The following is a 26,154-nucleotide window of genomic DNA, read 5'->3' on the forward strand; positions in this document are numbered from 1 at the left end:
AACTGAGAGCTGACACATTGTGAATTTACAGGGAAATGTGGCTTGGTGTCTATTTTCCCAGTCCCCAGATTGCACGCCACTACTCTACGCAGGCCGTGAAGGCATTCACACTCAGCTTCCACATACCATTGAAATCAAACATATGATGTGTGATCATGCCACCTGAAGGGGAGACCAGAGAATCCCCAGCGGTACTCAGTCTTGTTTCAAAAATCCTTGGGGAAGCAGGCTGCTTGGGCTCTTCAGCGCATGGACACCATCAATATTAGGTAGGAGGGTAAAGAAATAGTGTGAAGTTAAGTTACAGTGCAGAAGAGTTCTTTCATACTGCCCTCCCTATCTCCCAGGGCAAATGTTTCAAGTCTTACCACTGCTCTTCCACCTGATCTGCAAGTTCAAGGGCTGGATCTGTTCTTTCAAACTCAGGAGGGAAGAAGTCAAGCAGCAGCAGCACCACTGTGCCCCATTTATCCTACTTCAAACAAGTGCTCACTCACCCCTCTTCTGCATAAAGATGAAGAGGTCATCCAGGAACTCTTTCCGTTCAGGGTCACTATCCAGTTCATAGAGCTGGGAGGAAAAAAAAAAACACAGAAATTAAGGCACAATCCACAATGAGACATAAAAAGTAATATTGGCTTCTTCCAATGGGTGACGTGGTGTTTGTACTGGAGGGGTGAAAGGCAGCTGCAGACAAAGAGGCAAAACAAGGAAGGGTTCCTTGGTTTTTTGGTGACCAGGTTTGAGGACCCTCCTTACAGTTTGCCTTGCTCAGCCCCTCTGTAACTCATGCAGGCAGAGCAGAGACTGGCACCCTGAAGGGAACAGGATTCAACCCGGTTAACAGCACTGATTACAGAGCAGGTTTGAAAGCACCTAAAAGCAAAGGGGAGAGACACTATTAAGAAAAGCTGGAAAGAAAGAAGAGACAACCAAAAGGAAGGTGACAGTGGTTTAGGGCGGATTAGTGGTCTGTACCTTTGAGGCACCATGGAGGTAAGCTCTGCAGCTTCTCCTAGCCTCATGATTCCCTCCTTCAGGGATTGTCACATAAGTGACAAACTCCAAGTCCCTTGAAGGAAGAGATGAAAGGACAGAGCTTTCCTGTAACTACTACTGCCTGGCAGTAAAGGCCCCTCTACAATAAGCCAAAAAGCCTTCAGTCAGGAACCATCCTGGAACCAATTTGCTGCAGAAACAGTTTTACCAAAAGGCTTAAAGCATTTAAAATGAAGTTCCATAGGCAGCTTATTCCAAAGGAGAGGCACTGTATGCTAGCGTTATCCACTGATTTTTCAGAAGGGACAGGCATGAGTGCCATCTTGCAGCTACCTCTTGAACAGGAAAAAAATGATCTAATTTTCACCCCTCAAGAATCCTGTGAGGCCACAAAGCAACAGGCTGAAAGGGCTGGTCAGTCTCTTGCTGAGATACAGGAGGATACAGAACAAGACAGAAAACAATGCTATACACGAAGAATTCAATTCCTTCTCTTGTTTGCATTGAGGAAGAATCCTGCATTGCTCCAGGGAATTTTTTGCTGGTTGTAGCTACTGTTGTGGAGCAGCTCAATGGAAAAGCAAAGATTCACTGGGAAATATGTATTTCAGCCCTCCCCATAGGTGCTGGTAGCTACCTGGTATTCATCTAGTCCAAAAGAAGAGGAGCTTTTGGGGCTCATTTCCTATGAAGCTCTGTGCTTTCTCACACACTGAGCTCTGGGAAGAAAACACCCCAGTGTATTTGCAGAGCAATTAGCTGCACCCTTTCAGAAAGGGCCAGCTTCATTTAAAATGAATTCCTCTGGCTGATGTGACACACAGCTGCCACATTCAAATCCATGACCACAGTGCTAATCAGGTTCAAGAAACAAAATCCTCTTCTGCAAGCTGGAGAAAGTATGACTAAGATTTTAAATGTCAAAAGTCTGGTTATTAAGTCTTCGTTCAAACTATATTCCAGTGACCAAAGGCAACAAAATAGGCCCAAACCAGCCCAACAAAGTCGCAGGTTTTTAGGCACAGGGTTGCAGGACAAAGCAGTTGTCTTACAAATTCGCTATAGAGGAATAGTGAGGGCTCTGTAGTCACCCTCTGACACAGATCCAGGGAAGAATTCCCCAAAGTCACCCCCTCCCCAAAATGCCAATGATCAGACTGACCTTGGCAAAGTCTCGTGAAATTTCTCTTCCTCTGCATCCATCGCCTTCATCGCTCCAGGTCACGTTGCCATTCTGGGGAGAGAAATAAAAGTTTGAAAGGACTGCCAGGGAAAGGTTTTGTGGACAATTCCTGAAAGCCTGCAAGTGTGCAGTTTTGGGCACAAACACGTGCAACATCAGCTGCTGCCTCAGATCAAGACGACTAGAAGGATGGGGGGAATCTGTGTGTTTGTCACAGAACGCTTTCCTGGAATCTCTGATGCTCAGCCCAAAACGGGAAGTGGCATTCCACCTTCCTGGGAACTACTGCAGGTAGGGGAAGTTTTCAGCTCTGAGACTTCTCCCACAGAAATGTATCTCAAAAAAGTTGTCTTGACACTAGGGAAAACCATTCTAGGGAAAAGACCTCAACATCTTCAACAGCCACCTTCCTACATCTGCTAAACTGAAGCACGCTAACTCCCCTGTAGCGGGTGCTTTCCTGTGACGAGCTCCAGCAGCTACATAGAGGTGCTGCTTTTGCTCTCCACATCCATCTTTTTATCAAGTGCACATCCTAGAACCCCAGTGAAAGGTCCAGGTGTTACCCAGGCATCCTTCCTTTCTGTTCACCAGCGACACCAAACACTTGGAAACACCCTTCCGTCCTTCCCCTGGCTTGCCTAAAAACCAGCACCAGAGTATGCCAAAGAAAGGGAAATAATCCCACTGGAAAGCTGCTTGCCCACCCAGGACCCTTACTCCTGGAAGCTACTGGATGTGGATTTTCCCCACAGAAATGGAAAGCTCAGCTTTGCTGGATTAAGGTTCATTCTTCTTAGGCATTAAAAGGATTACTCTAGTTAGGCCTGTTCTACTTGGTAAGTCATCATCATGAAATGATCACCAGGGCTGGAAACCAGCAGGGACAGCCTCCAGCTGTATGGCAGGACCAGAAGGATGATCCTGAAATATGTTCAAGCATCTTTAAACCATAAAGTTCATAAAGCTCCAGCACAGCAAGTACTCCAGAGCCACTTGAGGAAAGAGCAGCCAAATCCATGCAGCAAGGTAGCTTTGACTACCCTGTTCTGATAAACACACAGCATCCTAATACAGATACGAAAGCACTGAAGATAGCAAGAGTTTTCAGCACACATCAAAAAAAGCATGCAAATTAGAGAGGTGGTCCAATATCTGAAGTCTTGGAGTCATCTGGTTGTGACACATACATTGAATTAGACAGATGAATAGCTCTTGTCAAGGCTGGGCAAAGCTACATTTCCCCCTTTAAAAAACACTGTGGTGAGCTGCCCTAATGCCTGCTGATTTAGTTTGAGCCAGTAATTCCTGCTGGAAAGTCAATTATCCAGTGAGTCCCATCAACTGAAAGATATTTAATGGGGGATTATTGCCACTTCTGTTATGTCAGCTGTTTATTACAGCAGATCAATTCCCAGCCCTCTCTAGGAAGAGATCTGAAGACCAGTTTTGTTCACAGGAGGATTCAACTGGGTGTCCTTTGCAAGCAGAGATTAAAACCACAGTTTTTTTGCTAATTACGGTAACATCCAGCTGCTCCTAAACCCCACTGATTGTTAACTCAGATCAACAAACCTATGTGAACAGTCAGAATAAGAGACAGTCTTCTCAGAAGACGGCAGATATTTCCCATCCTCAACTTTATACACTCAGAGGCAAAATGATTTGTAGAGGGCTGAGCCACTTTCTTCCCAAGTTTGTATTTGGTTATAAATCCAGAGGGAAAAGCTGCTCGTGCTGTTACAAACGTGCTTTCACAGGGAACTTCGGTCAGGCTGAGAGCTTATTCTGCTGCATTTGAGGACAGGGACAGGAAAGAGATGAGAGCTTAAAGGAGACAATTCTCTACTGCCAGTGGGTTTGAACTTTGTAAAATTTCCAGGAACAAAACTTTCCACGGGATTAAAGACAAGTTACTTGTTCTATTTGAAGAACAAGGGTAATTAGAAAAGAATGACAAGATTAAGGATTGATACAGAGAGTAAGCAGAATATATGCACGCCACTTCCCATACCTATATCCTGAGATGCTCAAGAGCACAGAAGTAATGCTCCTCCACACCTCACTAGTGAAAAGGAGCTTAAAGCTAGGCGATGCCATCAGTGTTTTGCCATATGTCCAGAAAATTGGCAGAGATTGATATAACCTGGCATGACACGGAGTGATCTGAGGTGAGAGACAGTGGACAGTATTAGCATTTCCTCCTGCAATAGCTGGAAAGGTTTAAAGCCAGTTACCACTTCCTACATTAAGCTATCAGAAGAGATAAGGGGAGTGCTCCTCATCCACCTCAGGGCAAGCAGCAGCTGCAAGTGGTGTAAATCAGCAAGGGTGCACTGAAACACCACATGGGCTGTGGAGACATGAGGACAGAGCACAGGTTTGTTTTGGGTAGCAGGGTTAGCAAAATCTCAGGCTAGCATGAAATGTCAGCTCAGCAGCCAGGGAATAAAGCCTTATTTATTCAGAGAGCAGAGTACGAGCACCGACAGGCACTTTCCCAGGCCTCAGCTTTGATCTTGAGGGACTATTCTGCTCACCAAAACCTTTGGGTCCACACCAAGGCTACGACCAAAGATACCAAACATTGGCAGTGGTCATAACAGTGACTCAAGCACAACTGGAACAGGTAAATTAGTAAAGAGCCCCATGAAGCTACTGAAGCAAGAGGTGCTCCATAATGCAGAATAAACTACATTTTGCACAGCGAGAGCGCTCAGCGGGAGCTTTGGTATCAAGCTTCCTTTCCATTTCTCCTAGGAAAACAAAGTTACCCTATGCTGAGAAGCCCTCCTCCATACGAACAGCAGGAACCTGAGAAATCAATATATCCTCACAAGTCATTAAAAGACCTTTGTATAAGTCAGGCAATAGTGGCAGGAAGGAAAAAACACTGTTCGGAGAGGCAGGTCATCCTCTGGGGAGAGTCCTGCCTCTCCCTCTACCCGCCTGTATGAAGGGAATTTGCTGATGTTTGACAAACGGCCCTTGCATTATCGTGGGCAAGAATTTACCTGGTTTCTTGCAGAAAAAGGTGGCAGAAGTGGCACTGGCTGTGCCTGAGCCCCTGATGCAAGGCTTGAGTGGGAAGGCAGGTGTTGGGAAGGGCTGGCCACCTTCACGAGCTGCTGGCAGAGCCAGGGAACCTTCCCTGCACTGCAGACACCATCAGAGCCCCCCCAGACCGCCCCCTCCCCAAGAGGCTGTGGGCCTGGCTTCAGAAGCAATTATATCTGGACCTATTTTAGGATTACTCCCTAACCACCTGGAATATCTTATTAGAGGGAAGCTCAGATGTCCAGAGCAATTTTGGTTTCCAATCCCACATTCAAAAGCCAGAGTTAACCCTGAATTGCCAAGTGGACAGAAAAGGAGATGACAAACTTTCCTGCTTCGTCCAACCCATTCTTTTGCGGACAAAAACCTTACCAGCTGCCTCAACCCCTCCCTGCAGGACACCTACCTCTCAAATATTACCATCTCACATGTCTGTCCCAGAGATCAGAGAACTAAATCAAAACTCTGCTCAGTAAAAAAAAAGTATTAAGGCAAACAGAACAGCAGTAAATCACCTCTTTCTCCAGTTTTGCCTGCACAAATTACAGTTAGTGTGCAAACAGAGACAGTGATGAGAAACTGGAAATGCTCCTTTTCCAGGTCATTCCCTTCTCCCCCACCCAGTTCCATACAGCTGTTTGAGAGGGGCTCAGCTAAAGCCTGACGAGGTTTTGTCAGAGTACAAAGTTGTATTAAGATGGCAAACTAACAGGAGAGAAGCCACTAAAGCTTTAATATGTAAAAGAAAGAAAAAAACCTTCTGGCATGAAACTCAATCATTCTGCACCTCTGTACTGCAGACCTGCAGTTTTGACAGAGGGTTCAGGCCAGAAATCTGCTGAAATACCCGCTTAGGGACAAGGCTAAATGTTGCAGTGAAAAAGCAAGCCCCTCCCCTACCCCATGGGTTAACTGAAAGCACCGAGTCAATGAAAAGGTACAGGGGCAGCAATTTCAGGATTATCAGAGAATCCACAGAAATTCCTTTTGTGGGTAGAGTTAAGCCTTAGGAAGTGAAACAGATGCTATTATAAAGAAAACTGTTGTACTACAAAATGCTGATAAGATCAGGACTACTGCCCTGAGCTGCAAGTTCTCAAGCATGGAGAACCAAGTTATAATTACTGCATGCACAAGCTGCCTGGTAAAGCTCTGCTGAAATTGGAATAAACCCTTCCCAGTCTTACTAATAACAGAGCTCAATTCAATATCTACAAGCTTCAAAGACAGGTTTTGAAAACATTTTAGTGATTTCAGGAATGGCAGGGAGGATGGGGAAGGAAAGAAAAAGAATGGACTGAAGTTAACAGATTAATTACCTTTTTTATTAAGTTTCTTTTATGTGCTCCCACGACCTAGTGACTGCAGCACTAACACAATTCTTTGCAAAACAGGAATACGCTTCCTTATCCTTAAGGAAAAGTTGGACTCTTTGTGAATGACTCCTATTCACAAATACTCAGAGGAATTAACTAAAACGTAAGTGACAAGAAGATTTGTTCAATGCTATATGGCTGTGGGAAGAGAAATTCTCACTGCCACATGAGAGTCTCAGATTTACCCTGAAGTGAGAAAAACAGAAGTGTAAGAATACAACACATTCGAGCTCTTTCCACCTCCTGTCTCCAGTGTTAGCTAGAATGTCTCTGAATTGGCACCGAAGGAGACAAGCTGCAACTACCTACAGATAAATTTAGCACCCGAACAAATCCTAAAAAGAGCCACATCTTCCCCAAGATAGAAATGAGCTCCTCGCTCTGCTCCTTGGCCCTGCCTCCACATGCAGCACAGGCACCGCAGAGCAACGCAGCCTTGACAAAGCCTGTGGAACTGCCTCGAGATGCAGATCTGGGGGCACTCTCTGACGTCTAATACAAGATGTTTGTAGGTTGCTGCCTACGGTTGTTTTCACAAGAGGTTTCTTGGTTCTCCTCCCCATACGTTATTTGGAATATTAAACAAAAAGGTGACTTTGTTGCTCCAGCCACTAATGCTGCGCTGCAGATCACTATGAACACCGAGCTACGTGCTATGACAGAAGCAGACTGTCACAGGGATGAAGACTTCATCAAAACAAACCTAAACCATGAATTTCAAGAGAAGCAGCAATGGGCAGTTTAGGACTTAAAAGCTTCTTACAGAAAACAGCTTTCAGGAAAAGAGAAATCAAGTATTTAATGTTAGCTATTAATAAAGAATTCCCTTCCCACTAAATCATGAAAAGAAAAATATCTGGTGACCCACATAAGGAAATAAAATTCCAACCCTTGAATTGGGGCCTGGATATCTGAAATAACTTGGAGGTAAAAAAATGCACCGTGTGAAATGCAACTTTTGTATTCCTGGGACCTTCACCCCCTCTGGATTAATGAGTATCTCCTGAGCAATACCTCAATACACACACCACTTGAGGCACATACTTAAAGGTTATGGAATCTCAGCCACTCATTCCTAGACCCTAGAGCAAAAGCAAAGTAATTATTTTAAGCTGACTTATCTTAATAAACACCATGACCTTTGTAAAAGTTTAGGTCAGGATTTTCAGGAGTGACTGGTGATTTCTGAGAATCTAACATGAGACATCCCCAAAACCCAGACCACAACCCACTCTCTGCCAGTCAGACAGCTGCTGTATGGACACTTACCTTGCTGCATTTAAGGAGGCATTAAGTATCAGCTGATGCCTGAAAACCTCAACTTTATTTTTACATTCCACCAAGGAATACACATACTAACGTGCATGCTGGAGGAAAAGACTGACAAAATTGCTCATGCTACTGCTGCAGAACCAGCTTCGAGTGGCAAAGGAGCAAGCAGCACCAGCAAGCCCGTGGGCTGCGGTCCTGTCCTGCGCCTCCTGCACGGCTCCCCCCGGTAACCAGAGCCAGCGCCGAGCAATGCGAGAACCCACAGGACAAGGACCCACACCCAACCATCTGCTAAAAGCAACATTTTCACTTGCGGAATTAAAAACTCATTTTTCTTCAGAGACAGGCAGCCCACAACGCCCTTCTCTGGGACGGCTGCGGGAGCCTTTGGCTGTCGGAGCCGTGACGGATTTGCAGGGGATTCGAGCAAGTCCGAGGAGCGAGCGAGCCGAGCACCACCCCCCCCCTCCCCGGCTCTTCTTTCGAGACTGCAACTCCCGGACAAGCAACTCCACTCCCTCGTTGTTTTGTGCTGACAGGATTCCCACCCCCCCCGTGTCATAAGCTGAGCCAGCTCTTTTGTCTGCCGGCTTGTTCTACAATTATTTACTTGGCTGTCCAGGACTGAACAGAATGGGGCTTCATCTTGCTGGTAGTTTCCACCTTTCTGCCATCTTCACACCACATACCTTCCAGGCAACCTTAGCCTTACACTTTCAAGATACATTTTTCTCCAAGGGTGTCACTTTCAGAAAAACAATCCACACTTGAAAGAAGAAATAGAAGTGACTTTTTCTCCCCTCTTCCCCAAGCAACAGCCATTACACATACCAGAAATACTCCCAGAGCAGAGCGAGCTGGAAGCAGCGTACACAGACTGGTTATTAGCCTCCATCTCAACAGAAGCTAAAAAAAGACAAGTCCAGGAATCATTTCGAAAACAAACTGGAGAACACAGGCACTTCTCCATTTGATCCTGGTTCTTCTGCCTAACACAACCATTTTAGACAAAGACAGAAGATAAAGATACTGGGCTTTTTTTAAGTATGCCTTTCAAATGAAAAATTTCAAGCAAGGCTCACACTGGAGCAGCGTTACCACTTAGCATACAGAATTATGTGAACAGTCCACAGATGCACACACATTTCTTCCCCCTTTGCTGTCATGCCAGCTAACAGTTCTTGCCTGCCTGCCCCGGTTTATTCCTATGTCCATGCAGCTCCCCCGCTCACCAGCTCTGAACTGCTATACCGCAGTTAAATTTTTACTCCCTGGTATGCAGACTCCACTGGTGAATGCAAACAAGTTGATCTGCAATATTTACCCTACTCAAGGTGAATATACTGCACCAGCATCACTAATATAAGGCACTTCAATACGGCCTTTTGAGCACAGCACAGCACCCTAATAACGTTGCTCACCAGCAGGACTACAAATCCATGCCGTGCCTCGCTGGGGCAGACCATCTAGCCCACTACTCCACCTCTAATGACAGCACAAGGAGACACTATTTCAGGACATGTGAACCTGCCCACTTTCTGCCATGTTCCCACCACCCAGGACTGCTGTAGCATAGCACATCCTTGATATTCCCTTACAAGCCATCCTGAACTTCATGTCCATGAATTTCTCTAATTCCTTTCTTTGCTGCTGTACTATTTGCCTCCCCAGCAGCAAAACAGATTAACACAGCAGCAAGAGATTTGTTCTTTTAGTTTTACTTCCGGGTGAAGCTTTGTGCACTTTGGTTGCCAGAGTAAGTTGGCCTGAAATGAGGCTAAGCTGCAACCTAGTACCAAAATACTTGATTACTACCAAAATGGGCCAAAGTAACTGGATCAGTATTAGGCCACAGTATGCCAATTGTAAACCAGTATTTTTAATTTTTTATTTGCTATTCCACATCTGCTACAAACAGATCTGGCACACTTACACTCATCTGTCTTCCCAGAACAGGGCAAATGACCTAGGAATCAAGCCTATTAATTCAGGAAGATTCACAAGACTCTCACAAGACCAGCAAGTGTTGGGAAGAAGCACAACAACATCCTTGTTCACACTGGTTGAGCTAGAAACAGCCAAGGACTAAGTTTATTGGGTTTTTTAAGAAAGTGATCCCCCTGACACCAGAGACCTGCCTACTATTCTCCACCCAGAGACCTGAAACAGGAAGGTTTTGCCACTCCAGTAAATTCTGAAGCAATTTCTCTAGTGACTGTCCCCTGACCAACATAACCACCTAAATTCCCTATAGCAGCTTGAGTAACACTTTTTTCAACCTAACTGAAAAGCACAGAGGAAACAGCAGCAACCAGTTAGTTGCCTGCCGCATCCCATGCGCCGGGGCTGCTTTGCCAGCATGCTTTATAGCACCAAGAGTACAACTGCCATTCACCTGCCAACTTACAGGAGTTCTTGCCGCATGCATCAGTGTAGAAACAGCAAACTGGCACCAGTTTACACAAACAGCTGGGTAGGAGCCTACAGGCATGCTGAATGGAATGGAAGAAACAAAGCTTGCTGAGCTTTAGCAGTTCCTCCTCAAACGGCTGCCTGTAACAGCACAAAACAAATAGCCGCATGCATGCAACCAACAGCTACAGGGAGAGCCTGCCCTGAGCACCCACAGCGAACTTTCCAACACCAATGGCTCACCAGCCACCACAAAGCAGCTCCAGCTTTTTTACTTCATCGGGTTTGCAGGAGGCAAGGAAGAAGAGCACTCTTGTTTTGTCCATACAAGGCTTCTTAGCTCAAACAACTATTTGAAGCAAAACCTAACCCTCACGACATTCAGGCTAACATTTGTAGAAAAGGACAATTAAGTAAAATTTTTTTCTTTATTTAAACCATATAGTCCTTTGCCTTAGATACACATCAATTCTGTAAATGTCTCAAAGTCTGCTCAAGTTAGCTCTGAAACAAAACAGCACAAGTGCTACATGAACTGAAATACCCACTTACAACAAAAAAGAATTCTTGATCCTCTGGCATTTATGTACAAGGAGTTATAATTCTTCATTCAAACACAGAATTAACCTCCTATCAAAACCAAGCTGTACCAAGCTAGCTTCTTCCTTCCCACACATGAAATATAAAGTGCCTCCACTTACTCACAGGATCAGTGACAGGACACGCACTCTTCCCTGCCTGCCCACATCACCAACCAGAAATCCAGCCAAAGTCACAGCATCCCAGAGGTCTTACACAAAGGGGTTATAGATATCGTACGTGAAATAACTTGGGTGAGACATTAGCAGGCAAGTGTCTGCACCAAAAATAAATATAACACCAGCATGTTCCATTCTGAATGGCACAGCAGCAGTGAGATAGAAGATAAACAAGCCAAAGATCACTCCCTCCCCAACAAAGGATCTGACAGACTGGCATTTCTATATCTTTAGCTGGAAATCTGTATCTGTAAAGCAAATCAAGTTCCTATGAAATTTCTTTATAAAAGAATAAACCTGGAAGAATACACCAGGGAAGCATTGTTCTGCACGTGCCCAGTTCTCACACTCTTTCCAAAGCACTTGCAAACAGCCAGTGCTTGTAACAGGACACTGGGCTGAAGAAACCCTTGCTCTGACTGAATATGGTCATTTTTACTCAGAAGTAATGTTAACACTAACCTGTTTGAGCTGCTCATCCAACCGCCAGTTCTGGCGTCCAGACGGGGAACCCGAATACGGTTGCTTAGTAGTGTCTTTACCCTGTTCTTCTTTGCCCTGCTGTCCCCGCTGGTGCCCTGAAGCTGGAAGAGGATTAGAGGTAGAGGCCACTCTTTGGTTGTGATGGGCAACTTTGGGAGCATGAAAGTACTTCAGAGCAGAGCAGGTTTCCTTTCCAGTCACATCACCGCCATCCTCAAGATCGCCACCTTCCAAACCCCCTTCTTCCTCCTCCTCCTCTTCATCCTCCTCCTCTTCTGGCTCTGAATTCATGCTGCTCTGATCAAATGCCCGCGTAGCTCCGGCTGCAGGTGGGCCTCTGGCCAAGGGACCAACAGCAGAGCCGCCTGAAGCCCTGCCAGATGTGGCTGCTAGGACAGCCTGCTGCACAGCCAGCTGCTGAGTGTAGAGCAGCTGGGCTTCTCTCATCTGCCTCTGCTGTCTCTCCCTGGAATCCATCTGCAGAGGCGTTTGCTGCTTCTGCTGCTGCTTCTGCAGCTGCTCGACCACAGCTTCCAGCTTCATCCCGCAGTTTGCATGGCTGGGAAAAGAGGGGGGCGTTTTTGACTTTATCTGGCAGGGTTCAAGCCCCGACCTTGGGAGACTGGCAGAATCTGAAAGATAGACAAATATTTGTCTGTATGAATATAAAATGCTTTCATCTTTTCCCCAGGAAGAGGATAAATAGAGTGCAAAGCCAATACTCTTTCCTGTGCAGGAGACCGTGAAACAATCAGCTTCATGTTTAACAGCCTCAGGCTCAAACTTGCATTCAATTTTCAGACTGTTTAATTGTATTTTCAAGCTGAACACATTTGCTATAACCTCAGTTTCATATACCCCAAATACAGCATCTGAAATGCCTTTGTCCACAGTCCCAGCAGTTCATTTTTTGTCAGAAGCCTTCCACGCTTCCTAAATAATTACTTTTGAAATGTTAGGTTTAACATCCAGGGTTTGGTGCTTCTGAAAATACTACCTTAAAAGGAGATAGCTGGGATGATAAGCTTGACCATATTTCTATTAAAAAACAGGCAGGAATTTATCGCACACCAGTTAGTTATGAATTCTTTAATGCTTTATTTATGTTACTATTCTTTGCACTTTATGTATCTTTCTTAAAAAAACCCAACTATATTTAGCCATTATTCTTCCCAAGGAGATTGAGATGAGAGATCAGCAGAGATCGCTGTAGCCTGAAATGGACTGCTGAGCACCAAGCAATTCCTGCCTCTGGTTCCCAGAGTTGCCAGCCCATCTCAAGCCCTGGCCCCCCTTCGATTTTCCCAGCCGAAGGACCCGAGAGCTTCCCTAGCTCTCCATTTTGACCTGCAGCAAGCCCATGCTGAGCCAGCACTAGCCTCCTCTTGAGCAAAGACCAACAGAACAGACCACAGCTCTGATCTAGAGTAAATCCTAGAAAGACGACTACACCTTTAATCCCCAACCATTAAAATCAACATGTGTATTTTGGACTTTGTGTCACCAACTGGACCTGCTGACAAAGACTGCCCTTCTCAGGTGTTTTTTTTGATGTAAAAAGATGCTTAAACAGATCCCACTTGCCGCTCTTCAAGGTTCATTGATAACAAAATACAGTCAGCTTGGAGAAACAAAGGAAAGGCCAACTACAAACAAGCTACAGTCTCCTGGCCACCTCCCACCACCCTGTTTACAACCAGCACTGTGCTATTCAAGCCACACACTTGAAAAAAAGACTATTTTGCTAATAGACATTCTCAAGACACAGTTCCCTTCTAAAACAAGAAATAACCTACCAGATACCAGTTTTAAAAGTGAAATACGACTTACAGCATCCCTACCACAACTCCAAGTCTTCTCGTAAGGTGGTCAGACCACACCTCTTGTACAGTGCCCACCAGCTACGTCTCTTGTACAGTGCCCACCAGCTACGATGCCCAACTCATTTCCACTCACAAACTCTTCCCTTCGCTAAGTAACAGCCCATCACCAAAATGAAAAGCCTGGCTGGTGCATTTGCATTTTTATCAAGCAGGCAGCAGCATAGCTTTAGCTTGCAAATGAAACAATATAAAGTGGATTAGTGGTTTGAATGTCAGGAGCAATAACGCATTACCTGGCAGCTGAAAAGAGTCTTAGACTCGCTGGGAAGGCACAATACACCATCTGGCCTAGCTCCACACATACTCCTCCAGTAAAACAACAATGAACTGGTGTGGGTGTTGCAACAGCAACCATAAACCAGGCTAGAGAGCCTCCAGCCCACACCTTGCTGGATATTGTTGCACCTGAGGCACGGTGAGGTGTCACCTCTCCTGCCTGGGAGGAGGTGTGCAGTTAATACACTCGGGTGTATTAACTGCCTCGGGTACACTAACAATAATAAATGACCTGATACTGGGATAACGTGCTGTGCAAACACACCTCAGGTGCAGCAACACCCTGGTATGCGGCGCCCGCGTATTTCCTGGAGTTCAGGTACAATAGCATGTGACAGGTTACGGCAGGATTTATGTGCGACTGCTGAGGGTTTTCACCAGAGCCCAGCACAAACCTCACAAGCCTCTAAAAAAGATGATTTCTGGATACAGGAAAGATGCCCACATCAAGTATCGTTGTTACTGCAGAGAGACGGCCAACTTTGCAGGGAGTTTTAAGTCAACAAGGAGATGCATTGCTCACAGAAAACAATCAAGCTACAGTATCAGGATAAAGTTAAAGATAACAATCACAACTAGACTAATAACATTAAACCACTCCAGGGTTCCACATTCATTTTACCCCTCAGCATGGGTATTTGCTTACTTCTTGTGCCTCTCCCAGCCAAGGCAGCAAAGGGATTCGGTTTAACCTTCAGACCCTCAGCACCAGCCTTTGTGTGGCCGAGTCCCTGGGAGAACCCCTTAAATCAAAAAGCCCCCGGATCACCGTTTGTAACTAGCTCCGTTGGCAGCGTAACGGGCAAACGCCGCCCGCGCCGGGGAGAGGTTTGCCAAGGGGAAACCACCTGAAAGAGTTAACGCGTGAGGTGAGGAGCCGAGGCCAGCCTGCCCCCAGCCCGGGGGGCTGAGCTCTGCAGCGGCGGTAAACAACTCCACAACCCCCCCACCCCACCCCTCCCGGTTTCACCGGAGGCCTCCCCGCCCCATAACCCCCGCACCTCCCCCCGCCCCCCCCCCAAGAGGGGAGTCCCCGAAGAAGGGCGGCTGCCCCCCGGCCCCAAACCGGCCCTGCTTGCCGGTGAGCTTCAGCCAGCCCCCCTCCCATAGCGGCCCCCGCTGCAGGCCTGGCCCCCAGAGCGGTACCACCCTCCAACCGTACCCACCGCAAACTCCCCCCCCGGGGCAAACGGGGCCGTTACCTCCCGTGGGCCCCGGGAGCGGGTCGCTGCCGGCCCGTGCGCGGCCGCCTCAGCTCCGCCCGCAGCACTGCCTCTTTCCGCCCCCCCTCCCCACCCCGCGCCGCCCCTCCTCGGCCCAGCCGGAAACGGGGCGGCGGAGGCGGTGCCCAGTAACGGAAGCGCCCGCCTTACTTCCGGATACGGCCCCGGTGACGGAAGACGAACCGCCACCGCCCCGCGCCCAGAAGCGGCTTAAGAGGGGGAAAGGGCGGGATTGCGCAGAGGCCGGGAGCCAATTAAATACCGAAGCAAGAGGCGGCTTCCGGTTCCGGGGGGATAAAAGGGCGCGCGCGGGGCTGGGCTGGCAGTCGCTGAGGAGGAGCCGCCGCGGGGTAGGGAGCGCGCGTAGGTGAGGGCTGGGGCGGCTATTCCCCGGGGGGTGGGCTCGGGGGGCTCCGCTGTCCGTTTGGGCCTCAGTGGTGGGGAGGGGCTGCCCTGTGTCGGGGCTTTTCTTTGTTCCTTTCAGGTTTGTGGTGAAAATGTATGGAGGTCTGTGTGGGGGGATCCGTATTGGGCGATCCCTGCTGGTTGGTACCTGCTGGTCCCTGGGGAGGGAGTGGGAACGGTTAGTGCTTTTTTTTTCTGGGGTTGTGTGTGTATATATCTGTATGCTTTCGGGGAATAAATAGGTATTATGTCTCACTGGTGTCTTCCCCACTCAGCCCCAGAGGGCTCTGTGGGACAACCTTTCAAGATGCCTCAATATTTTTTCTCCCCTTAAATCCCTAATGTTGCTGCTGGAACTCCTTAGCCTATTAAGTCATTTCAGGTGTATAGTGTGCAGGGGCAGGTTTCAGGGCTCTGTGATGTTCTTGCTCTGTTCTGGCACTCTGTGATATCTCTGTGTCCATACTTGCTTCAGGCCTGGTCAGCATGGCGGATGAAGAGATTGCTGCCCTTGTTGTGGACAATGGCTCTGGCATGTGCAAGGCAGGTTTTGCAGGGGATGATGCCCCCCGTGCAGTCTTTCCCTCCATTGTGGGGCGTCCCCGGCATCAGGGTGTCATGGTGGGCATGGGGCAGAAGGACAGCTATGTGGGGGATGAAGCCCAGAGCAAGAGGGGCATCCTCACTCTGAAGTATCCCATTGAGCATGGCATCGTCACCAACTGGGATGACATGGAGAAGATATGGCACCATACCTTCTACAATGAGCTGCGTGTTGCCCCAGAAGAGCACCCTGTCCTGCTCACTGAGGCCCCCCTGAACCCTAAGGCCAACCGGGAGAAGATGACCCAGATCATGTTTGAGACCTTCAACACCCCAGCTATGTATGTAGCCATCCAGGCTGTGCTGTCCCTCTATGCCTCTGGCCGTACCACCGGTATAGTCATGGACTCTGGGGATGGTGTCACCCACACTGTGCCCATCTATGAAGGCTATGCGCTGCCCCATGCTATCCTGCGTCTAGACTTGGCTGGCCGTGACCTGACAGACTACCTCATGAAGATCCTCACGGAGCGGGGCTACAGCTTCACCACCACAGCTGAGAGAGAGATTGTGCGGGACATCAAGGAGAAGCTCTGCTATGTTGCTCTGGACTTTGAGCAGGAGATGGCCACAGCTGCCTCTTCCTCCTCCCTGGAGAAAAGCTATGAGCTGCCTGATGGGCAGGTGATCACTATTGGGAATGAGCGTTTCCGATGCCCTGAGGCCATATTCCAGCCCTCTTTCCTTGGCATGGAGTCCTGTGGCATCCACGAGACCACTTTCAATTCAATCATGAAGTGTGATGTGGACATCAGGAAGGACCTGTATGCCAACACCGTGCTGTCTGGGGGTACCACCATGTACCCTGGTATTGCTGACAGAATGCAGAAGGAAATCACGGCCCTGGCACCCAGCACCATGAAGATCAAGATTATCGCCCCACCGGAGCGTAAATACTCTGTCTGGATTGGTGGCTCCATCCTGGCATCTCTCTCCACCTTCCAGCAGATGTGGATCAGCAAGCAGGAGTATGATGAGTCTGGCCCTTCCATTGTCCATCGCAAGTGCTTCTAAGAGGGACTGCTGGCAGTCACCTGAGGGCTGTCCTTGCCAGGATGCATGCTGGGGCACCCTCCTCCTTCCACGTTGGACCAGGATTGTTCGACTGTTACTTATTTCATGTTTTAACTAATATGTTGAGGTACTGAGTAGTGACATGTGCATTTTAATGGCCTGTTAGGCTGTAGTTCTTTGGCTGGCTAGCTGCTCCTCCTCATGGCGCTCTGGGGCTTGAAAATAGATGGAGGGTTGTTCACTTCTCTGATGTAACACTGGTAGGATGACACTAAAGTTAGATTTGTCACCTTTAGATTTGTCACAACTGACTCCTTTGTAGGAAAACAAATAAACTTCTTAAGCTTAAAAAACTGTAAGAGGTTATCTTGCTTTCTTTCAGCATGGGCTCTCTGTCTTCTTGCTACAAGGAATTATTGTGCAGTACATGATTTTGGTGCAAACATAGCTTGTAGCTGCCTGCTGCTTAATACTTGGAAAACAAAACTGGGGGGAAATGCTATACAAATCATGTAATGGCACCTTTTAAAGCTGCCCTATGCAGTGCAGACCATGTTAAGAACTGTTAGGAAGGAAAGCTTGACTGGTATGTGACTCTTGCAGCCTTTCTGTACTTTAATGGTAACTTGGCTTTTTTTAGAACACAAGCAGCTCTTGTCAGAAAAACTTGGTGCCTTGGCACAAAGATTAGTGACTGGAGGAGTAGTGGCTTCTCCTTTTTTGGGAGAGAGTGATAAGATGAAGCAGCAGATGGCGATGAACTTGCTCAGCTGGGGAAGCCCTTACTTCAGGGGCTGTCTGCAGGCTGTCCCCCTTCTGTGGGGAAGGGTGGCCACTCCTTAAGTATTGTTAATTGAGAAATAGCAGGGGCTCTTGAGGGAAGCATCTGGCTATGTCTCCATGGGCTTCTGACCCCTCAGCTCCTACTGCTGAGGCTTGTCCTTCCGTCCCCCACGTCTGCCGTAGCTGTGCCACAGCCCGCTTCCCTGCCCGAGGGCCCAGCACCGAGCCCTGCTCCCACCGCCGGCCCCGCCGCCACTGCTGCCCTCCGGGCGCGCTCCGGCTTGTAAACCCCCAGCTGGCCGCCTATTGGCTCGTTCCCGATCGTGGTAGTAAGCCCAGCCAATCGGCACCAGCCCCACCTCGGAACGGCCTGGCGTTACATACCGCCTTCTCTGGCGGACTCCGTTTCCCAGGGTGCACCGCGCAGCCGAAGAAAACTTCCGCTTCCGGTGCGCCCTGGGGACGCGGTCGAGGGGAGGAAGGGCTGGTCGGGGGCTGTGCGACGGGAGGGGGGCCTGCCGCTGCTGGGGTACCTCGCTAAGTGGCCGTGGGCGCCTTACCCCGCATTTTTTCTCTGCTCCGCCGTCTCCGTGCCGGGAAACGGGGCCTTCCGGGGTTGGAGAGGGGCCTGGGGTGCGCCTGCTAGGCAGGCCGGGTCTTGCCCTTAGCTTCTCTTTCTCGGCTGGGTGTTGAGGGTAGCAGAGGCCTTTCCGCCATCCCTGCAGCTTCAGATATGGCTTAAGACAGAGGTAGGAACCTAAAAAGCGTGGCTGTGTGTTGGTCAGGCCTCCTGTGTGCTGGCCTGTGAATTTATGTCTTTGTCTGGTTAATGGAGGGTCTCACTTTGGTTTGTTTTCCTCCCTTCCCCGAGGAGGCCTTCGTGGATCTTCCCGACAGAGCTTTGTGGGGCTTAGTTTGGCCTGTGACTCAGCCAGCGAGAAGCTGGAATGTCCCTGCCGGAGTGGCACATCGCGGTGAAGCTGGCAGATCAGCCGCTGGCTCCCAAATCCATCTTACATTTGCCGGAGACAGAGCTGGGAGAATGCCCGCTCGGTGGGTGCAGCATCTCGTACCTCAAGCAGCTCATCACCGGCAAGCTGCAGGAATCGGTCCCAGACCCTGAGCTCATCGGTAGGTGCTTGTGTGTGTCATGTCAGAGTCCTCCCACCTGGGGCCACCCTCTTCTTCTCTTTTCTGCGGCCGCAACACGAATGCCCTGTTACTGGTGTTGGGCTGGTGGGAAGACGTGGTGCAACCGGGGAGCATGGCCAGGGGCTCAAAGTGTGGTCGTAGTACCTTGTGATTTGCATAGTTTGTTCTGTGTGTGCTTGAGATCACAGTGCTTCTGTGGTGTTGGTGCCCTTGCTAAGAAATCTTTTGACTTGCTACCACCAGTGTATCCTTGTGAGAACTCTAATGAGAGCTGTCAGAGAGGTCAGCTCTTCTAAAGGAGGTGGCAAAGTCATTTTCTGTGAATCTCAGCTCCATAACTCCCCTGTGTTATGGAGTCCCTGTGTGGCTGGCAGATGAAGTAGCTACACATGTGGAGCAATCACCCCAGGCAGTCCTCACTTAAAGACCCAAGGCCCTTTCTGAGTGTGCCGGAGGTGTTTATCTTTAGATGATTCTCTCTCCTAGATCTCATCTATTGTGGCCGTAAGCTGAGGGATGACCAGACGCTGGATTTTTATGGCATTCAGCCTGGCTCCACTGTTCATGTCCTGCGCAAATCCTGGCCTGAGCCTGATCAAAAACCAGGTGAGGAGAGGACTGTGGGTTCCTGCTTAGATTGCCTTGGGATGTGTTTGGTGTAGGTTCCTTGCGACTGAGGAACAGCTTCTCTTGTGATTTGTTTCTGGGAGGCTGACATGGGTTTTTCAGGAGGAATTGATCGATATGTTTGTGGAGGAACCCTCCACCTCTAAGAGGAGCAAATGGGTGTTATGTTTTCTTGCTGATGAGAGCATTAAGGAATGAACTATTTAATACAGAGAGTGAATATCCTTTCCTTAATTGACTGTAATCGATTTTAGGGTGTTGCCAGAGAATAGACAACAAAGTGACTGGTTACTCAGCTTGAGGGATGAGCAGGCTTGCGTGTGTTCCTAGTCTGCCAGTTAGAGTTATTTACTTCAGTACAGCTCCTTTTTACGTGTAGGAGAATATATTTTTTCGTGTATCTGGAAACTGAAAGTTCTGTTCTTTGTTATGCTGCGGTAACTGTACTGAGACATTTGCAATCATTAGTCTGTGCCCTTCCTCTTTGGGCTAGCTGACTCCAGGGGCATTAAAGAATCACCACTGCGATTGCAGTGTGGAAGCCCCAGTGGCATGTAAAATGGCTAGTAAAGCTGACAGAGAGAACTGTGTTTTGTTCTGTTGTTTTTTCTCCCTCAGAGCCTGTGGATAAGGTGGCAGCAGTACGGGAATTCCGGGTCCTTCACACTGCCCTGCACAGCAGTCCTGCCTACAGAGATGCAGTGAGTGGGGCTTCATACTGTGCTGTCTGGGTGTCTTTTGTCTGTCCCCTCTCTGTGAAGAGAGTCCTGTGGCGGAGCCTGGTTGTGCAACATTGCTGATCTGCTCTGATTTCTCTGGCAGGTCTTTAAAATGCTGGGGAACAAGGAGTCGCTGGATCAGATCATTGTAGCCACTCCTGGCCTGAGCAGCGACCCTGTTGCTTTAGGTGAGTCCAGATGTGATCCAGAGGATCTGAGGAAAGCCAAATAAAGATAGTCTGTGTTTAACTCCTGACATGGGGAAGGGAGAGTTCCCCTTCTCTGGAGAAAGTGGGTTGCTTTGTGGAGCATGAGTGTCAGTGCCTGCTCAGGTGTCAGTGTTGTGCTCCATTGGTGATGTCTGGGGACGGGTGCTGGCTTCAAAAGGATTAGGGAACATGGAGCCCAAAGGAGAGCAGTGGGGATGGGTGCTTTCTCCCAGCTGCAAAGTGTTACAAAAATGTTCATTACATCTCACTTGTTCTGACATGGTTCCTAGGCTTGTTGGCACGTTGCTCTGAGACAGGTGGAATACAAGATGCGGTCACAACCTGGCTTGATTTGATCCTGCCCTTAAGGTGGAGCTGTCTGTACTGGTGCCCAGCCTATGGGATCTGCTGGGAAAGCCCCATCCCCTGGGTGGGTGGCTGTGATGGAGAGTCTCTCCAGGAAGACATAAAAGGCTTCAGAGAGAACAATAATGAGTATTTATTGTATTTGCTAGTGACTCAGTTCCTGAAAAACAATTAATTATTTTGGTTTTTCCCATGACTCTTGTTTGAATGGCTCCTGTTTCTTGTATCCTGTCTTGTCATGTTTCCTGGTCCCTCTCAGGAGTCCTACAGGACAAGGATCTCTTTTCAGTTTTTGCAGACCCCAACATGCTGGACACGTAAGTTCACATGAGCTGGTGGAGTGACTAAGCAATGCTTTTGTTGCACTGTTGTATAGACTGCTTCCCTCTGGGTGGGAGAATTCTGCTCCTGCCTGCCAGTACAGATACACCAGGCCAGAGATCCAGGTTAGGACATGTCTTCCCCAGCAGCAGGAAGGAGGGAGCTGATGATACTTTGATACACATCTGCCTCCACTGTTGGATTAAACTGAAGGATATTTAGTGGGAGGCAGGGCCATCATCGTCTCCAGATCATGGATTCAAATCTGGATCTGGTTGCTCACAGCAGAGAGTTGCTCCCATGAGGGCATGTGGGAAATCTGTATCATGGGAGGGTCAACGTGGGGTCAAGAAGGAGCCCCAGCTTCTTCAGCTGCATGGAACGATGTGGGGAGGTGTTTGTTGCTGGACAGCAAAAGGCAGTGGTGTTGGTGCAGCCAGTGGTGATGGCTGTGCCATTAAGTTCTTTGCCAGTATTGAGCTGCTGATTTCTTGGGTTCCATGTGTGCATGATTTGTTCTTCCATGCTTTCTCTCCAGGCTAATCCCAGCTCACCCTGCACTTGTGAATGCCATTGTCCTTGTTCTGCACTCGGTGGCTGGCAGCACCCCCCTCCCAGCTCCAGAGACATCTTCCCGAGGCATGTCCTCTGGCTCCTACCGGGACATGCCAGGTACGTTCAGCCACACAGTTGAGTGAGGAACGTGCAGAAACGATGTTCTGCGGGATTTGCAGATAAATGTGTGCAGTACTGACACAGTCATCCTATCCCCAGGCTGAGAGTAAAAGAGGTTTGGGTTCCTGAGCTAGAAACATGCACTGTGGCTTGATAAGTTTTGCACTGTGTGAGGCTCATCTGAGGCACTTTGGCCTCAGGGCCTCCCATCCAGGTGTGCTGGTAGCTGTGCTGTGGCCTCTGCTTTGTGCAAATGGTGGGCCTGACCTGCTGCACGTGAACTGGTTGGTGCTGAGGCTTCTGTCCTAACCAGTGCGTTAGCTGGGGCTGAGCCTGGCGGCATGGCCAAGGGCTCCCCAGGATTCTCCTCTGGTGCATCATTCCTGCCAGCACCCAGTTTTCTCCATCTGTTGGTTCTCCTCTCTGTTGCAGGTGGCTTTCTGTTTGAGGGTCTCTCTGATGATGAAGATGACTTTCACCAGGTAAGTGGCCATGTTGGGTGAAACAGCTGTTTTGGACTTGCAATATGGGTTTAACTCGTAGCCCTTAAAGACTCCACAGGTTTTCTCTTTTCCTGTCTCGTGAACACCATGAGCTGCTCTGGCTTCCAGGGGTATTGTGGAGACAGATGTTGATTGTGGTGTGCTCAGATGTTCAGATTTTCTTCAGTGCTGAAGTAGGGTCACAACAGAAGAATGCAGAAGCCCAACTTGAAGCAGCACTTGTCCTCAGAGTAAATACCTTCATAGCCAAACTGATGCAGAAATAGTTATGCACAGATGAATGTGGCCGAGCAGCATGGGAGTGTTGGTCTCTGCTCTTATTCTGCAATAGGAAGTTTTCCTGTCCAAAGGACAAAGAATTTTGTAAGAGAAATGGCGTATTTAGACAGGAAAAGTGCCTGTCAACAGCTAGTTGTTTTGTTACGGGCTAATAATGCTTTGTTTTTAAGCTGATGGATGATACATTAAAAAGTTTACTGCCAGATTCTGCAGCTTTGTAATAGCTGAGTTTGTGCAAAAAGCACATCCTATTGTCATATTTTTTTTAAAAAAAGTTCTGCACTTGTAAGTTTCCAGTAGTGTAGGAATGGGATCCCTCGGAACGAGCACGAGACAGATTTTACTGGGACATGGACACCAACGTCAGAGGTGGGTTGTTTTTTTTTTTTTTTCCTCCTCCATGCAGAGCACAAGGTCTACACCATCCAGCAGCACTTCTGGCTCCCGCCCAGCTTCCCTTGGCTACGCTGGGGCTGCTGGGCCCCGGCCGATCACCCAGAGCGAGCTGGCGACTGCGCTGGCACTGGCGAGCACCCCAGAGAGCAGCTCCCACACACCCACTCCTGGCACCCAGGTACAGTGGCAGCACAGCAGCTAGGGAGTTCTTCCTGGGCCATAAAACCAGTGCCTGACTGAGCACAAGCCCTGCTTGGGTCTGGGACCCCTCGCTGCTTTATTTTCTTATGGCTGAGTTCTCTTTCGTATGGGCTCAAGGAGGCATGATGCAGCAGGCATTGCTTTGTGCTGGCTCTGGTTTCTGTGACAAGTGTTCCTCTGATCTGTGTACAACTTTCTCCTAGGGTCACTCCTCTGGAACCTCCCCAATGTCATCCAGTGTCCAGTCAGGAACACCCATCACCAACGACCTCTTCAGCCAGGCCTTACAGCATGCCCTTCAGGCCTCGGGGCAGCCCAGCCTGCAGGTCAGTGTCACAGCCTTTTCTTTCGGGAGCCCGTATTTCACTGAGCGTTGCAGGGTGGAGGTGGTTCTTCCAGCTGCCCCTTGGGACAGGACACTGAGCTGAAAGGGACATTGCCGGAGAAGTGCTTCTTGCAGGAGGTGTGATAGACTGGTGCAAAAGTACCAAGTGAAAGTGGGACGGTGGGCTGGTGGATTTGGGGAGTTTGCAGCAAGACTTTGAGCTTTCGAGATCTGCTTGCACACTTAGCATTGCAGTCGTGAGCTAGAGAGAGGTGGGAGAATGCAGTGTGTAAGAGCGGGCTGTGGAGAAAGCTGGTTTGTTTCTGCTTGGACTCTTGCACCTACCCTTAGCTTCTTTTGTCTCCTGTCTGTAGAGCCAGTGGCAACCACAGCTTCAGCAGCTGCGAGACATGGGCATACATGATGATGAGCTAAGTCTCCGAGCCCTGCAGGCCACTGGAGGGGACATTCAGGCTGCCCTGGAGCTCATCTTTGCTGGTGGAGCTCCCTAGCTTTTTGGGCCGGAGAGGCTGGACTGGTGAGTTGCACTGCGCCAGCTGTGACATTCCTTGGTCTGGGACTTGGACCTGTAACTCCTCTCTGCAGTGGGGTTCCTTTCTCCAGCACGGAGGAGTTGGGATGCCTGCTCCTTTCCTTGCAAGTGGGCAGTGCACTTCTGTTTGAGAGCACTGACCATGCTGAGGGCAGCTCCTCCAGCTCCAGATACCTCTCTCCAGCCTCCTCCTCCTGGCCACCAGAGACAAGACCTCAGAATTTGTCCAGCACAGAGCAGCATGTGGCTCTGTGTGTTGGAGAGATGTGGCACCTATGGTTCTGTGGTCTTAGATATGTCAACACATTCTCCTGCCTGTTTCGTTCCTGCCCACCTGACGTGCCTCTGTCTATTTTGGTTTGCTGTTGAGGTCCCTCTGTGTTTAACTGTATTAAATGGACTGTATTCACTTGCCTGTTGTTTGGGTTGTGGTCTGTCCCGGATTGTGTTCCAGATCTGCGAGGCAGCGTGCTCATCGCCTGAAGGAGGCTGGAGAAAATGCTTTGCCTGTTGTAGGACTGTTATTTCAGCAGAGGGCACTCCTCTCGGAGAGCAAAGATTTATCTCTTAGGAGAGCGGTGTTTGGGGTGTAGCTGACCTGCACAGCCATCCAGCCATGAGTTAGTCCATTACAAAAGAACTATTTGTGCTGCAGATATCTCCAAGAAGGTGCCGCAGAGAAGCATCATGTCTCCTTCTCAGCAGAAACCTGTTTTTTCTCAGTTGTTGGGTGAGGCTGGTAGAGTCCTGCAAGCTGACAAGAGCAAGGGTACAGGCACAGGAGTTCATGGCCACCACAAGGTGACAGTAAAAGGACTACAAGCCTAAGTGTTGAGGCAGTGGCCAGAGAGAGTGAGATGCTGCAGAATGACTTGGGAGAAATGCCTTGTCTCTGACACGGGTTAGTCTGGCCGCAGCCAGTGTTTTCCAAAGGGTCTTTAATCCTGGGTGCCACATTTGAGGCAGTTAAGACCTGAGCTGCAAAGACATCAAAGGCATTTGCTTGTAATTACAGTCAATGGGAACTGAGAGAAGCCAGAACCAGAGCTGGGCCTAACTTCGCTCTGATTGTACCATTGAGATTAACAAGGCATGAAAATGGGAGCTGGTTTGCCTGAAATGCCACCATGCGTTACTAGGGAAGCTAAAAGCAGAAAATGCTCTCCTACCTTCAGGCTGCCTGTGTTCCCATCTAAATCCTCTCCAAGTGCTATGATCGCTTGCTGATACGATCTCAGCTATCACCCAGCAAATGCTGGATTGTTCTCTCCAGGGTAGTCTGTTGACTGATAGACTTTAATCCTGTCTAGAGGATTAAGTCTCTCAGGAGGGAGGAGGGACTGTTTTTATTTTTCAGTATGTAGAATATAAGATGTGATGGACATAACTGGCTTTACACCCCTGCCGGGTTACTGCCCGCTTTGGAAACCTGGTCCAGATGATGGCGATGATTTTACGTGTATGAAAACTGATTAATTTGTTCCCATTCCTGGTGCTTTCACCCCTTGCTTTGCTCGAGGAGTGAACAGCATATGCACAGCATCCTCCCTCCCTTCCCCACTGCGGAGACAAGCCCTGCTGTCAGCCCTCAATCCTCCCGGGCTAACCGAGGATTAGCTGTATCGCAGATGCTGCTGCCCAAAGCTGGAAAGCATTTGTAGGCTCAGGGCTAGCAGGACCGGTTTTGGGACCAGGGTGACTAGTTTACTATGCTGTACCATGTCAATTCTCAGCTTAGGCCAGCTTGGTGTCCCAGATGGTATTTCTTTCCTGTGATGACCTTGCTCTTATGATTTGATCACTTTGTTGACCCATGTTGTGTATTAAATAGTTTCTTGTTTTAATGGCTATTTCTGCTTCTCCCTGTGTCCCCAGATAATTGAAAATTGCTTGGACGTTTTGCATGGAAATAACTTTTTTCTGATTTCTTTCACAAACTGTTACTTGGCTTGGATTACTGCATCAGACACATTCTCTGTCTGAACTGGCTATAGCAGAGAAGAACTTGGCAGATACTGTTCACGATGCGGCTGATGCGTGCGCTTCGCTTCCCTCATCTCGCCTGCCTTTGGCTGCCTAGAATAGACGTGCTCAGCAACCA

The 26,154-nt window shown here is 48.7% G+C and overlaps 3 protein-coding genes across 10 annotated transcripts in view; 2 read left to right on the forward strand and 1 right to left on the reverse strand.

The window, feature by feature from the left end:
* The window catches only part of ARID3B (AT-rich interaction domain 3B), a 36,764-nt gene extending 21,647 nt beyond the window's left edge, over positions 1–15,117 (reverse strand). Inside the window, exons 1-4 of one of the 5 annotated variants that reach the window (XM_080397357.1) lie at positions 15,073–15,117; positions 11,520–12,172; positions 2,162–2,233; positions 498–570 (exon numbers count right to left, since the gene is read on the reverse strand). In XM_080397357.1, the coding sequence (XP_080253483.1) occupies positions 498–570; positions 2,162–2,233; positions 11,520–12,083 (709 nt within the window). In that variant the 5' untranslated portion in view covers positions 12,084–12,172; positions 15,073–15,117. Of the gene's footprint in view, positions 1–497; positions 571–2,161; positions 2,234–11,519; positions 12,173–14,345; positions 14,548–14,865; positions 15,042–15,072 lie in introns of those variants that run through there. The other 4 variants (XM_080397355.1, XM_080397358.1, XM_080397354.1 and 1 more) reach the window with 4 other exon arrangements.
* Positions 15,118–15,177: 60 nt separating this feature from the next.
* On the forward strand, positions 15,178–17,303 carry LOC308067849 (actin, cytoplasmic type 5). 2 transcript variants are annotated; one of them, XM_080397371.1, is made up of 2 exons: positions 15,178–15,289; positions 15,803–17,303. In XM_080397371.1, the coding sequence occupies exon 2, from the start codon at positions 15,814–15,816 to the stop codon at positions 16,942–16,944; it is 1,131 nt and encodes a 376-aa protein (XP_080253497.1). In that variant the 5' UTR covers positions 15,178–15,289; positions 15,803–15,813; the 3' UTR covers positions 16,945–17,303. The 2 variants fall into 2 exon arrangements, with proteins under 2 accessions (XP_080253497.1, XP_080253498.1); XM_080397372.1 differs by having other exon boundaries at positions 15,227–15,272.
* Positions 17,304–18,222: 919 nt separating this feature from the next.
* UBL7 (ubiquitin like 7) overlaps positions 18,223–26,154 on the forward strand; it is a 33,258-nt gene continuing 25,326 nt past the window's right edge. Inside the window, exons 1-11 of one of the 3 annotated variants that reach the window (XM_080397370.1) lie at positions 18,223–18,476; positions 18,599–18,858; positions 19,366–19,485; positions 20,125–20,207; positions 20,329–20,413; positions 21,060–21,117; positions 21,660–21,793; positions 22,229–22,278; positions 22,985–23,152; positions 23,379–23,501; positions 23,875–24,038. In XM_080397370.1, the coding sequence (XP_080253496.1) occupies positions 18,675–18,858; positions 19,366–19,485; positions 20,125–20,207; positions 20,329–20,413; positions 21,060–21,117; positions 21,660–21,793; positions 22,229–22,278; positions 22,985–23,152; positions 23,379–23,501; positions 23,875–24,012 (1,143 nt within the window). In that variant the 5' untranslated portion in view covers positions 18,223–18,476; positions 18,599–18,674 and the 3' untranslated portion in view covers positions 24,013–24,038. Of the gene's footprint in view, positions 18,477–18,598; positions 18,859–19,365; positions 19,486–20,124; positions 20,208–20,328; positions 20,414–21,059; positions 21,118–21,659; positions 21,794–22,228; positions 22,279–22,984; positions 23,153–23,378; positions 23,502–23,874; positions 24,467–26,154 lie in introns of those variants that run through there. The other 2 variants (XM_080397368.1, XM_080397369.1) reach the window with 2 other exon arrangements.

The sequence above is a fragment of the Falco punctatus genome (genome assembly GCF_963210335.1).
Source record: "Falco punctatus genome assembly, chromosome: 7".
Classification (NCBI taxonomy): domain Eukaryota; kingdom Metazoa; phylum Chordata; class Aves; order Falconiformes; family Falconidae; genus Falco; species Falco punctatus.